We start from the raw sequence: 14,726 nt of genomic DNA, 5'->3' as shown, positions 1-14,726 counted from the left end.
CCACTGCCAATCAGTGTTCACAATACGGAAGCAGATGAACCAATGGTCTGACTTGCTATAAACCAGCTTCCTAGGTTCCTGTGACTGTTTCTGGGACCAGGATGAAGACAGGATATAATATGCAGCCATTGAACTAAGACAGTTCAAAACATTGTTCTGTTCTGCTAGCAACTCTGTCCCCAAAATCTGCTTTGCACACTACCCTTGGAGCTAGGTGTACTTGAGCAATTCTACATCTGTGCATAGAGATGATAGCATTAGGATGACCCCTCTTAATGATCCCACAGCATACTATTTCGTTGCCGCTTAGCTGAGGAGGAAACGCTGATATCTACCTATACTATATTTTTGTAAGTGTCACACTACATGTGAACCCTTCTGCACAGGTGCAAGCTGCATTCTTCCCCATATTCACCTGTAATTAAGTCAGATAAGTGATTGCTCAAGTTCAAACTTTATGGCTATGCATGTTAAAAATCTGTATCTATCTATATGTAACTATTTTATGGTAAAATTGGCTGCAAGAGATGCCAATGAACATTTCCCACTAATTTTCCCAGTTGTATTAACAGCCTTTTCTATTTCATCACTAAATTGCTCAGTTTTACTTAATAGAAAACAAAGCGTGGATCAGTTAAGGACAACCTTTGGAAATACTTCCTTGGAGTTGGAACTGTCATTTTACTATTGTTTGCCAATAGGAAGGAACAAACCCTAGGTAAAAAAGGGAGGCCCCATAACATGAAGCTCTTTGGACAGCTTATTTTGTGACTATTATTCTCTGTAATTATTCTTGTATTAGGGGTTTCACCCTTGCGTGCTTTGTGTGCCAACCCCACATACACACAGACTCCGAATTCCCCCAAGCACCCCTCCACAAAACCAGGCACTCCCAAACCGATCCACACACATGCAGGTAACTCCAAAAAGGCCCACTTCCACCCCAGTCAACTCCCAAAACACCCCCCAGGCATTCGCTACCACCCATTTAGGCAGCTTACTGGGTTCCCACCTGCCCAGGCTGTCGCTGCCCTGCCTCATCTGCCTCCTGGGTTGTCGCTGTTGCCCACACATTCACTCCTAACTCTCGCTTTCCTGACCGCTCACCCCAACACTCATCTGCTTGCTCGCTCACCTGCCCACTTGCCCTGATGCTTACTCATCCACTGATGCATGCTCGTTCATTTGCCCACCTGCCATCCTTGTTTCCCTTACTCCCTTAGCTAGGTGTACCACTGTTATGATTGCTATTCATTCTGTGTGAAGGTGGTGGTGGTGGTTTTCCTTCAAATTTGTAATTCTGAAGGGCTTAATAAATAAAATTACGAAGATATGAAGCTACCTTTTATTGCATCAGACCACTGGCCCATCTACTTCAGTATTGTCTACACTGACTAGCAGCAACTCTCCAGGATTTCAGACAGGAAGTCTTTCCCAGCCCTACCTGGATATGCCAGAGATTGAAGCTAGGATCTAGGTGCTCTACCTCTGAGCTCCAACCTTTCCTAGTTAAAAAAAGAAATGCATGTTGTCTTTTATAAGCCATACACCGAGAGCATTCTTTGCCTCGCTCTTCTCACTTTATCCTATCCCTACATTATCACTAATATTTGAAAATGTCTCAGTTATAAGTGATCCTGTACCACTGCTAATATTTCAGATGTCATTGGTTTCTAGATTCTGCTTCCATGTTCCACAGAGTGTAGAATCTCAGAATAAATGTCATCAGTGTTGAAACAGAAGCAATTCTGAACACTTTCTATACTAAGGAAATACTCAGCTTCTTACAAATAACTTTAAACATCATGTTCGAAGGACTTAAAACCTGAAATCTCCAGTCCCTAGCATAAAATTGCCTATTGAAACCTCATTTGATAAAACTTAGTTTTGCAACTTCAGTAAAAAATGGAAAATTTTCAAACTGTATCAAACACATCATTTGCTAATTCTTAGCTATGTTAAAAGTAACATGCATTACGAACATCCAGCATCTATGAACTTTAAAGCCTTTTTCTTAAGTACAGCCAACAATACATATGTTTTAATTATCAAAATGTTTCTCATTGTATGTTCGCACTCATTAAATTGCTTTGGTACCTCTGTAAACTGAGGATGAATGAGACAGAACAATAACTAAAATGGTGTACATACCTGGATAAGGAATTTTTCCAAAAGTAATTATTTCATATAGAAGTATTCCAAAGGACCACACATCAGACTTAATAGTAAAAGAGCCATAGTTAATGGCTTCTGGTGCTGTCCATTTGATAGGGAATTTTGCACCTAAGAGAGAAAAACAACACCATCGTAAATCTGGCTTAATTTATGCAGCCATTTAAAGCTATTAAAAATGGAAGGTGATTGAGAAAGTGGATAGGATTCAGAGGAGAACAATAAAGATGATCAGTGGCAGTGGAGACTGGTGGCTCTGATGGCAGTTGGGCAGTGAATCCGCTCTGGGTTTTAGTCTGAACTTTGAAGGAGCTGTCCTTGAAATAGCTCCTTGAAAATTCAGCCTAAAACCCAGAGCAGATTCACTGCTCCTCTGACATTGGAGCCACCAGTTTCCACTGGTCAGTGGTATGAAAGGTAAGTCCTGTGAGGAAATGTTAAATAAGGAACTGGTGTTCAGCCTGCAGAAGAAGACTGGGGAGATATGTTCGCCCTCTTCAAATACCTGGTGGCAAGCTCTTCTCTGTCAACCCACAGGGCAGGACTAGATCTAATGGGCTTAAGTTACTTGGAAGTAGATTTGGATTTAGCATTAGGAAAAATGTCTTGATAGCAAGAGTGGCTTGGCAATGGAACCAACACCCTTGGGGGGCAGTGGTCTGTCTCTTGGGGGAGGTCTTCAGCATATACTCTCTATACTGGATGTCTTCATACCATCTGTTGGGAATACTCTAGTTCGACAAGTAACTGAGCTAGAACAGTAGCCAATGAGAAAAATGTAGAGGCCTGTTGCCCAGCAACTACAAACCACCTCCAAGCAACCAGGTGCAGAATCCTCATTTCTATGACAATTGCTCCTGGACAGGCAGGAGGACTAGAATGGCATGTGCTCACTAGGAACATCTAAATAAGAGGCTATTAACTGCATTATTCTTATAAGGATTAACGTTATAACATCATACAAACCTTCCCGGGCTGTATATTCATTATCCTCAATTACTCTAGCAAGTCCAAAATCAGCAATTTTGCACATTAGCGACTCTGAAACTAGAACATTTGCTGCTCTCAGATCACGATGTATGTAGTTTTTTCTTTCTATATATGCCATCCCTTCTGCAATCTGCAACAACAAATGAACGGTCTTAAATGTTTGGACTGTATTTTTTCTGTGCTTTCATACTCACACAAATAATATTTTTAAACAAACTCCTTTTTTAACATAACACTTTCTGCTTTTGAAGTTAGCTATGCACAGCCTCCAATACGTTTTAAATGAAAATAAGAAAACACCCGAGTACTGATAACACACCTTTTCTTACATCAAAGATCAATATGGCAGATTGTACACTACATAATGCTTCAGTGTTCAGATGCGTGCATTATTTCATGTTGAAAAGGCATCCAAAGCAAAATTAAAATAAAACCAGAATGGAGGGGCGAAGGAAGGGAAGTGGATGAGCATTCGTAGCTTTGCTCATTTTCAGTTTACAGAAGTGCCATAAAATACCTGTACATTCAGCTAGGGAAACAGTTCAGTATAGGTTGCCCATATAGTTTGGTAAGTATTGCATTACTGTAATCTATGTTATTTAGCTAGTTCATATATGGCGAGCAATGATAGGTCATCTGCCCATTGGTGGACTGTATTTATTTTTCAGTGTTGTGGAATGATGCATTTGGCAGCCAGCAGGCCACAAGTAATCCATTTCCACTGCCTTGGAGTAAGCTTCCACACAATAGGGAGGTATCCTATCTGCATTGCCTTATAACTTTAAATGACTCCTAATCCTTCAGAAAAGTTTCTTTAGCCTTCATTCATTCAATCAATCAATCAATCAATCAATCTCTGTCTCTGCTCCCCCCTTATTCTGGTGTTTTCTTTCCTGTAATTTTTTTCTACTCTTCTCCTTTTATTTTTCCTTTTTGTGTTGATTCACAGTTCCTTATTCAGGCTATAAACTCTGTCTTGTATGCTATCAAATCTTGTTTACTTCAGCTGTCCTGATTTTATGGCTCTCACTCCTGGTCAGTTGTTTGTTGGCTCCAACTTAATTTAGTCACTCTGAGATCCCATTGAAATCAATGTTAATGTCTTTCTTGCTTAAGTTACATGGATTTCATTGGGACCTAAGTGCGACTAACTTAGGTTAGATCTAACCCATTGGTCTCTACTTTGTCCCTATTTTTACTTTTTTGGAAAAATGTGGGGAGATGCATTTTAAAAAAAGTGCTGTGTACTGTTATGGAAATTTGTATAAATGAGCAGAGATCGTCAACAGTAAGAGATGTGTGTGTGCCTAACTAACTAAATTGGAGGCACAATGCCCAGATGTGGGTCCTGCCCTCATGGCTCAGGAGAGAGAGCAAAAACAAAGATGGACAGGAGAAGAAGAGAACAAAACAAAGGGCGGAAGGAGGAGGGGTAGATAAACTTCCCTAAGCATATCAGTTTACAAGAAAGTTAGTCAGAGCATAGCACAGGTAAAAGTAGGCAAGCCTAGCCATCTGACCCTAAATCTCCCTTCTGGAACACAAAGAAAAGAACAAACCAGGAGTTGCTCTTGACCCACTTTCAACATGTACAACTCGACTAGTTACCATTCTCTGTGTTCCACCTCCCAGAAGGGTCGCAGTTGTTATTGGTGATATTCTTAACCAGGGATAGACGTGAAAATCTAAGAAATTCTCATGGACACCACCATTTCACGGAAGAAAAGCTAGTGATGCTCAGAACTCCCCTTCACCCCAAAACAGGCTAACACCCCTACACAGACCTAAACAAATAAAACCAGACTGAAAAAGGCAAGGCATTCCTGTCCAAGGCAATCCCTCCAAGGAAAGGAAAAGCCCCCAAAACAAAAAAACAGAGTAGGGCAGAGGGCTTGGTTGGCACCAAGAGGGGTGTCTAAGGCTGCTATGGTGCCCACAGGCACTATGCTGGGAAAGAAACAAGATAACACTTTATGGTGGCTATAGTTTATTTATTTATTTAAATCTGTATCCCGCCCTTGCTCCCAGCAGGAGCCCAGGGCGGCAAACAGAGCACTAAAACGTTTTAAAACATCATAAAAACAGATCTTAAAACACATTAACAAAACAGCATTAAAAACATTAAAAAAAACAACTTTAAAAAAGGGTTAAAAACATTATTAAAAAACATACTAAACAATTCTGACACAGACGCAGACTGGGATAGGTCTCAACTTAAAAGGCTTGTTGAAAGAGGAAAGTCTTCAAAAGGCGCCAAAAAGATAGCAGAGATGGCGCCTGCCTAATATTCAAAGGGAGGGAATTCCACAGGGTAGGTAGATTATAGTTTATTTATTTATTTATTTATTTATTTATTTATTATGAGATTTGTTAGTCGCCCATCTGGCTGGATAACCAGCCACTATGGGCGACGTACACGATAAAACAGTATATAAAACAGTTAAAAATTTAAAAACACAGTAAAACTAGCCCATTCCAAAAGCCTGCCTAAAAAACCAGGTCTTCAGGGTCCGGCGGAAGCTCATTATAGACGGGGCATGGCGTAGATCATTTGGGAGAGAGTTCCATAGGGTGGGGGCCACAATTGAGAAGGCCCTCTCTCGAGTCCTCACCAGTCTAGCTGTTTTGACAGGTGGGATCCAGAGGTCTTCTGAGGCTGATCTTGTTGAGTGGCATCCCTGTCGGTGCTGGAGGCGCTCCTTCAAATAAGCTGGGCCACAACCGTATAGGGTTTTAAAGGTTAAGACCAACACCTTGAATTGGGCTCAGTACACAACCGGTAACCAATGCAACTCCTTCAACACAGGAGTGATGTGATCTCTACGGCGGCCGCCTGTAATCAGACGCGCCACTGCATTTTGTACCAGCTGTAATTTCCGAACCGTTTTCAGGGGTAACCCCACGTAGAGCACATTACAGTAGTCTAGGCGAGGGGTGATCAGGGCATGTACCACCGGTGGGAGCAGATGATTGGGAAGGTAGGGGCATAGCCTCCGTATCAGATGGAGTTGATACAGAGCTGCCCGACTCACAGCCGAAACTTGAGCCTCCATGGACAGCTGGGAGTCAAGAATGACCCCCAGGCTACGGACCTGGTCTTTCAGGGGCAGTCGTACCCCGTTAAGCACCAGGTCTATATCTTCCAACCTTCCCTTGTCTCCCACAAACAGCACCTCGGTTTTGTCAGGATTCAGCTTCAGCTTATTCCTTCCCATCCAGCCACTCACCGACTCCAGACATTTGGACAGGGTTTCCACAGCCAACCTTGGTGAAGATTTAAATGAGAGATAGAGCTGTGTGTCATCCGCATACTGATGACACTGCAGCCCAAATCTCCTGATGATTGCTCCCAGCGGCTTTATATAGATGTTAAAAAGCATTGGAGAAAGGATAGACCCCTGTGGTACTCCACAAATGAGGGGCCAGGGATCTGAGACCTCCTCCTCCAGTGCTACTCTTTGGTACCTCCCAGAGAGGAAGGAATGGAACCACTGCATACAGTGCCCCCAATACCTAACCTCTGCAGGCAGTCCAAGAGGATACCGTGGTCAACGGTATCACAAGCTGCTGAGAGATCGAGAAGGACAAAAAAGGTGCATTCGCCTCTATCCCACGCCCTTCTCATATCATCTACCAAGGCGACCAAGGCTGTTTCAGTCCCATGTCCTGGTCTGAAGCCCAATTGAAGTGGATCTAGATAATCCGTTTCTTCCAAGTTTAATCTAATGCAGTTCTTCCCAAACTTTATGAGTATGGGACTCCCTTTGTAAGCTCAAAAAATTTCATGACCCACCCATGCTAATTGTAATTTTTTTGAAAAAAATGGTGTGGCAAAATCACATCTCCAAATATCCCTTTCCATTAAAAGCTCCCTGCAAATAGGGAGGTGTTGCTTTCTTTTCTTAATGCAAAAGTCCAGTCAAATTGGTATCTCTCCCCCCCCCCAGTCTGAAGATGTACAGTCCTGTCTCCCAACACCAGTGGGTTACAGTGTTGGACTAAGATCCAGGTTCAAATCCCCACCCAGCCATGAAGCCCACTGGGTGATCTTGGACCAGACACAGTCTCTCAGCCTGACCTGCCTCACAGGGTCTCTGTAAGGATAAAATGGAAAGGAGGAGGAAACATGTGCATCACCTTGAGCAACTAGGAGGAAAGGTGGGATATAAACGCAATAATAATTAGATAAATATGTTTCAGCTGCAATATGCAGACCCCAGCCTCAGCCAGCTTGCTGAGCTTTTTAAAAATCATCATCAAGAAGCAGCAGAGAGACCTCGGGGTTGTAGTGGACAGCACGATGAAAATGTTGACCCAGTGTGCGGCAGCTGTGAAAAAGGCAAATTCCAGGCTAGCGATAATTAGGAAAGGTATTGAAAATAAAACAGCCGATATCATAATGCCGTTGTATAAATCTATGGTGCGGCCGCATTTGGAATACTGTGTACAGTTCTGGTCGCCTCATCTCAAAAAGGATATTATAGAGTTGGAAAAGGTTCAGAAGAGGGCAACCAGAATGATCAAGGGGATGGAGCGACTCCCTTACGAGGAAAGGTTGCAGCATTTGGGGCTTTGTAGTTTAGAGAAAAGGCGGGTCAGAGGAGACATGATAGAAGTGTATAAAATTATGCATGGCATTGAGAAAGTGGATAGAGAAAAGTTCTTCTCCCTCTCTCATAATACTATTTATTTATTTATTTATTTATTTAGTTTAATTTATATACCACCCTAAGCCCGAAGGCTCTCTGGGCGGTGTACAAAAAGATAAAAACAAGCACAATATATAAATACAATAAATACAATAAATAATAATAATAAAAAACAAACAATAACAAACCAAACAACATCCAAAATACGGAAATGCTGTTTAAAATACACTTTAAAATGCCTGGGAGTATAAAAAGGTTTTCACCTGGCGCCGAAAAGATAGTAGTGTCAGCGCCAGGCGCACCTCATCGGGAAGACTGTTCCACAGTTCGGGGGCCACTACTGAAAAGGCCCTGGTTCTAGTCATCACCCTCCGAGCCTCTCGATGGGATGGTACTCGGAGGAGGGCCTTAGATGTTGAGCATAGTGTACGGATAGGTTCATATTGGGAGAGGCGTTCCACCAGGTATTGCGGTCCCATGCCGTGTAGGGCTTTATAGGTCAAAACCAGCACTTTGAATCTAGCCCGGAAACAAATAGGAAGCCAGTGCAGACGGGCCAGAACAGGTGTTATATGAGCGGACCTTCTGGTCCGCGTCAACAATCTGGCCGCTGCATTCTGGACTAGCTGTAGTTTCCGAACAGTCTTCAAGGGCAGCCCCACGTAGAGCGCGTTGCAGTAGTCCAATCTAGAAGCTACCAGAGCATGAACAACTGAAGCGAGGTCGTCACTGTCCAGATAGGAACGTAGCTGGGCTACCAATCGAAGATGGTAAAAAGCATTCCGTGCCACCGAGGCCATCTGGGCCTCAAGAGACAGGGAAGGATCGAAAAGAACTCCCAAGCTACGAACCTGTTCCTTCAAGGGGAGTGTAACCCCATCAAGAACAGGATGAACATCCACCATCTGAGCAGAGAAGGCACTCACCAACAGCGTCTCAGTCTTGTCTGGATTGAGCTTCAGTCTGTTAGCTCCCATCCAGTCCATTATCGCGGTCAGGCAACGGTTTAGCACGTTAACAGCCTCACCTGAAGAGGATGAAAAGGAGAAATAGAGCTGCGTGTCATCAGCGTACTGATGACAACGCAGCCCAAAACTCCTGATGACCGCACCCAGCGGATTCATGTAGATGTTGAAAAGCATGGGGGACAGTACCGATCCCTGCGGGACTCCACAATGGAGAGTCCAGGGTATCCAGCAATGTTCCCCAAGCACTACCTTCTGGTGGCGACCCACCAAGTAGGAGCGGAGCCACTGCCAAGCAGTACCCCCAACTCCCAACTCCGTGAGTCTTCCCAGAAGGATACCATGGTCGATGGTATCAAAAGCAGCTGAGAGATCAAGGAGAACCAACAGAGTCACACTCCCCCTGTCCCTCTCCCGACAAAGGTCATTGTACAGGGCGACCAAGGCTGTTTCGGTGCCAAAAGTGGGCCTAAATCCGGATTGAAATGGATCAAGATAATCAGTGTCATCCAAGAGCCCCTGGAGCTGGCCGGCAACCACCCGTTCCAGTACCTTGCCCAAGAACGGAACATTCGCCACAGGTCTATAGTTGTTCAGGTTATCTGGGTCCAAAGAGGATTTCTTCAGGAGTGGTCTCACTACCGCCTCTTTTAGGCAGTCAGGGACCACTCCCTCTCTCAAAGAGGCATTTATTATCTCCTTGGCCCAGCCGGCGGTTCCGGTCCTGCCAGCTTTCACCAGCCAAGAGGGGCAAGGGTCCAGAACAGATGTGGTCGCCCGCACCAGTCCAAGGATCTTGTCAACATCCTCAAGCTGTACAGACTGAAACTCATCCAATAAATAAGGACAAGACTGCGTTCTGGATGCTTCGTTGGAACTCACTGTCATAACATTGGAGTCTAAGTCCCGGCGACTATAACTCGTGGACATTCAAAGAAGCTGAATGTTGGAAGATTCAGGACAGACAAAAGGAAGTACTTCTTTACTCAGCGCATAGTTAAAACTATGGAATTTGCTCCCACAAGACGCAGTAATGGCCACCAGCTTGGATGGCTTTAAAAGAAGTTTAGACAAATTCATGGAGGACAGGGCTATCAATGGCTACTAGCCGTGATGGCTGTGCTCTGCCACCCTAGTCAGAGGAAGCATGCTTCTGAAAACCAGCTGCCGGAAGCCTCAGGAGGGGAGAGTGTTCTTGCACTCGGGTCCTGCTTGTGGGCTTCCCCCAGGCACCTGGTTGGCCACTGTGAGAACAGGATGCTGGACTAGATGGGCCACTGGCCTGATCCAGCAGGCTCTTCTTATGTTCTTAGCAGCAACGTGGTTGTGGTGGGGATGCTGGATTGTGAAGACAAGAGGGTGGATAGATTGGGGAGGGTGGTTAGTGCTTTTAGCCACTGGGATGATCATCAGAACTGATGACTTGGTTAGCGTGCACTTGGGGAATGAGAGTGGAGCAGAAGACAGATCAATGTGCGTGCACACACACACACACCTCTCTCTCCTGCAAGCATCTGCAGGCGTGCATGCATTTGGGCATGTGGGAGGAGGGAAGCCCTCAACTCCCTCAGCGTCTTGAAGAGAGAGATTGGGGGTGGAATGTAGATGGAAGAAAGGGGGGGAAGCTGGCACACACACACTTAGCCTCAGAGAGGGGGGGTGAGCAAGTCCTGAGTGTCCTCACTGCTCCTTGGCGCCATCTGGGTCAAAGGTGAAATCTGAGCAGCCTCACAAATAAGAATAATTTTTAAAAGGAGGTGGCAGCAAAGCAGGAGTCAAGAAAGGTAGGCAGGGGGAAAACAGCCTGTCCTTGCAGCCTTGCTTCTTCTGCTTCATGAAAAGCCCTCTCCTCTCATTCTGAGCAAGGGTGTCATCAGCAGCGAGGAGGAGTCAGCGATAGTAATCTCCTTTTCTTTCTGGAAGCTCCACCATCAGCCTCCTTTGGCGTCTGCCACATGTTTTATAGACAGACTCCTGCCCTCAGCACGCCTGAAAGACTCGTTTGGAGCAAGGGGGAGATGTCATCTACAGTGGCAGTGGGGAGCAGACAGCATCCAGGGAATGAAGATTTCTTTAAAAAAATAATAATTCATTTATTTACTGTTTGCACCCCTCCCCAGATTATTTCATGGCCCCCAGGTTGGGAATCACTGGTCTAATGAACTATCTACGATCTCTATCAGAATCTTAAGAAAAATCCATATATTTGCCATGAATTGGCTCCCATCTGTAGATATGTTTTGCTGTAAAAATGGACCCACTAGTATGACTTAGTTGGATATCACCCATGCAAATTAAGTGATAGTTAGCTAATGCAATAGTTGGCTTTTCTAACTGTGCAAGTTCCGTAAGGCTTCTTTGAATCCAAGGCAAATTGTGAAAAGCATAGCACATAAACTGATGTAATATGACTCATATGTAAACACCAATAGCAACTGTATCCAAGGTAAATTATTTCTAATTTTATAAATAAATATTTCCACTCATGGGGGGGGGGAGGGAGGCAGTGAAAGGAGGAAGTCGTGTTCGCCATCCCTTACAGAGGTAAGATTTTCTGGATTTTTCATACTAGTGTCAAAATTTGACCTTTTCTTATCCAGTTTTGGAATTTGGCTCCTTCTAAAATGTTGATATCTTATATCTGTAAGTATATATGGTCAGAACATCTGATTTCTCTCATCAGTCTGCCACTGCATTCTGTACTAGTTACAGTTTCCAAACTGTCTTCAGAGGCAACTCCATGTGGAGCACATTGCAGTAATCTCACCTGATCATCAGAACATATTGAAATTAGATTATCCCTGCCCAGACTGGGTAGTAGCTGGGCCACCAGACAAAGCTGGTAGAAGGCCCTCTGGGCCACTAAGGCCACCAGTAGAGGATTCAGCAGAACCTCAAAATACAAACCTGCTCTTTCAGGGGAAAGCAACACTGTCCAGAACAGGTTGAACACCACTCATCTGGTCAGAACAACCAGCCGCTAACAGTACCTCTGTCTTGTCTGGATTGAGTTTCAGTACCATATTCAAAACTATTCACAGCTGACTCACCAAGTATACCGTTACAACCTAACAAGCCCTTCATTTAATAATGTTTTTACATGCCTTCTTATTCTGAGATAGATTAGGTGTCAGGAGGCAGAGAGTCAATATTTCCAACTTCTTTCCACTTCCCTCCCTCCAGATCACTATCAGACCTACACCACACATCTGAGTTGGTGTGCTCTTCTATCTTAGGATGGGTTGCCTCATTTCTATCTTCGCTGCCCCAGAGTTGATAGAGACAGAGGACTGTGTAGCACAGGGGTCACAAAACCTTTTTGAAAGTTCTGTGGGGTCAGTTGCAACATGGCTGCTGTGGAGTGTGAGGCATTAACACACTTCCACATTTAAAACAGCAGAAAAAAGACAGGAACACAAAATGGTGCAGGCACCCCCACCTCCATCCCATGCATTGTTGATTTTTGAAGGGCTGTTTACTGAGGCCTTTTGTGTGTACCATAGGAGGTACTCGCAGGTGCCATGTTGGCAACCCCTGGTGTAGTGTAAGGTCGCTGCATGGCAAGGCATGGGTGGCACAAGATAGACAGTGCAGGTCAGATCACAGAGTTCCTCTCCCCCAACACTTTCTGTTCTCTGGCTTCCAGTACTTCTGTAAGGATGCAGCCAATTCTGTCACTTTTAAAGGAATTCCATAACATACCACCTGTTTTGGGGGTATGATACATACATAGGAGCCCCTAATCCAGAGAGACCAGGGCAGATATTCAGATTGGAAAACATACTGACAGTTGTTTGTCAGAGATACATCTACAAAAAGGTCTGGGCTTTGTTCCCAGTTTTTATTTATTTATTCATATGTTATATAAATCAATACACATATAAACATTATCAGTCCCTATTTTTGTTGAGCATGTTAGTCAACATGCAGCCCCACCAAGCCTGGTTAGCAACTAAATTTCATCTCATGGTCATGCAAGCAAACCAAATGTCATTCTTTTAAAAGTCAGTCTGACTAACTTGGTTAAAATGGAGTTTGGCTGCTCAGGGAACTGTAGAGCTATAAATAAATACCATAAATGTACGCACACTGGTACACCAGTCCCGTTATGATATGCAGATCAGCATCTATTAAAGAAAAAGGAACTGCACACTCTCCTTGTTCCTCTTTTTGTGCACCAGGCAATGGAAAAATACTGGTGGCATTTCCCACCACACTGTTACAAGCGCTGAACACAGTTTTTGTAATGAGAAATATTGCACAAAAACTAAGCCCTGGAAAAGGACTAGCAGTTTCCATCTGGTGCAGGTTCAGAAATTAGGGCTTTTTGTCAGCAGAGGATGTGACTACTCCCTCTCTGGCAAATATTTCCTGTCCCTAGGATCCACTGATGTTGAACACCGTTTGTATAATTTATAACAGATGTAGAGGGAAGGCCTTTCTTCATCTCCTCCCTTCCATGGCCCCATGCAATATTTCTATTCAAATGAATGAGATACTTAATTTATATTGGGTAGGGAAGGAGGTGTAACAGAACAAAAGGCCAAAATTCATAAGCTGTGAAGATTTTTGGGGGCGCGGGCAGTGGTGATGTGTACAGTACTTGTATTTCATACCTTTAAGATTAACTGGGCAGTGCAGGAGATTGCCTATGGAAGTTGTGAAAGTTCTTTTATGTACTTCTTAGGTAAATGTAGGGGACAGTGTTCCTTTCCAGCTCTTTTAATTCCTGGCCCTCAGGAATCCCAATTTATCAGTGAATATGAAAAGGTTAAGAGCATAACACAAGTTACAGCATTAAGCAAAGAGACAATCCAACTGCCGCAACAGAATGCAACACACCCATGCACACGCATGCAGAACAGCAGCACTCCCCTCCAGCAAATGCAATTTGCCCAGAAGGATTTCACACTACAGCTTGTGCTCCAGCTTCTCCACAGATATAATCTCTCAGTGAGCAGAGCAACAGGTGCGGTCTTCTCTAGATAAGAACATATTCAAAACTGCAGTCCTAGGAAGCAATGTGCACAAACAGGGGAGGAACTGCATGACCACTTGATCTCTTTCATGTTTTTGCCACACCAATTCTGATGATCAAAGAGGCAAGCCTTTCCTTAATCTGAAGAGCAGCTTGCCTCTTCAGGCTGTCACAGTTGCAGCAAGAAAAGCTTCAAAGAAACAACTGGCTGCAAACAGATATATAGCATCCTTGGATTGGTGCATAAAAAGTATACAGTTATACACCATATACACCTTAAATAGTAAATAATGTTTTAAACTAATCCTATTGTCTACTGGCCATAATTGTGAGATTCAAAAAGTTTCCTCATACTATTAGACAAAAGAAGAAAAGAAATCTTGACTATTGTACTTTCTTTCCCCTCAAACATTTTAGAAACCATTTAACCGCTTGTGGGCTTCCCATGTGCATCTGGTTTACCACTGTAAAAACAAGATGCTGTGCTAGATGGGCCTTTGGCCTGACCCAGCAGGGCCCGTCTTACGTTTTTAAAGTAGGGAAACAGAATGGGTGAAACCTAATGGGTGTCCATTAGCACAATACAGATTCTCCTTCCTCTCCTCTGTGTGCCTCCAAAATATGCTCCAGAGGGTTGAGATACCCCTGAGGGCAGATTTGGAGTGTGGGGAATTTAATGGGGGGAGAAGAGAAACCAGAAGTCCCATTGTGCAAGTGGATTTTGCCCACAATGATTCATGCATCAGTGGATGTCGCCCAATGTGTTGGTTTGAATTGAACAACCCACTGGAATTCCCTCCCCCTTTAATGTTAGACAGGCGCCATCTCTGTTGTCTTTTTGGAAGACCTTCCTCTTTCAGCAAACCTTTTTAAGCGCATGCCTTTATCTTAGTCTGCATCTGCACTGGAATTGTATAAGGTTTTTTTTAAAAAAAGATGCTTTGTTTTTAAGATGTTAAAGATTTGTTGCTG

The 14,726-nt window shown here is 43.9% G+C and overlaps 1 protein-coding gene across 11 annotated transcripts in view; it reads right to left on the bottom strand.

Moving 5' to 3' along the window:
- The window catches only part of LYN (LYN proto-oncogene, Src family tyrosine kinase), a 62,597-nt gene that overhangs the window by 4,128 nt on the left and 43,743 nt on the right, over positions 1-14,726 (bottom strand). For all 11 annotated transcript variants that reach the window (XM_061599115.1, XM_061599064.1, XM_061599070.1 and 8 more), the window contains exons 11-12: positions 3,139-3,292; positions 2,152-2,283 (exon numbers count right to left, since the gene is read on the bottom strand). In XM_061599115.1, the coding sequence (XP_061455099.1) occupies positions 2,152-2,283; positions 3,139-3,292 (286 nt within the window). The remainder of the gene's footprint in view (positions 1-2,151; positions 2,284-3,138; positions 3,293-14,726) is intronic.

This window comes from Rhineura floridana, chromosome 1, assembly GCF_030035675.1.
Source record: "Rhineura floridana isolate rRhiFlo1 chromosome 1, rRhiFlo1.hap2, whole genome shotgun sequence".
Classification (NCBI taxonomy): Eukaryota; Metazoa; Chordata; class Lepidosauria; order Squamata; family Rhineuridae; genus Rhineura; species Rhineura floridana.
This window is presented reverse-complemented; position numbering and strand designations above follow the sequence as displayed.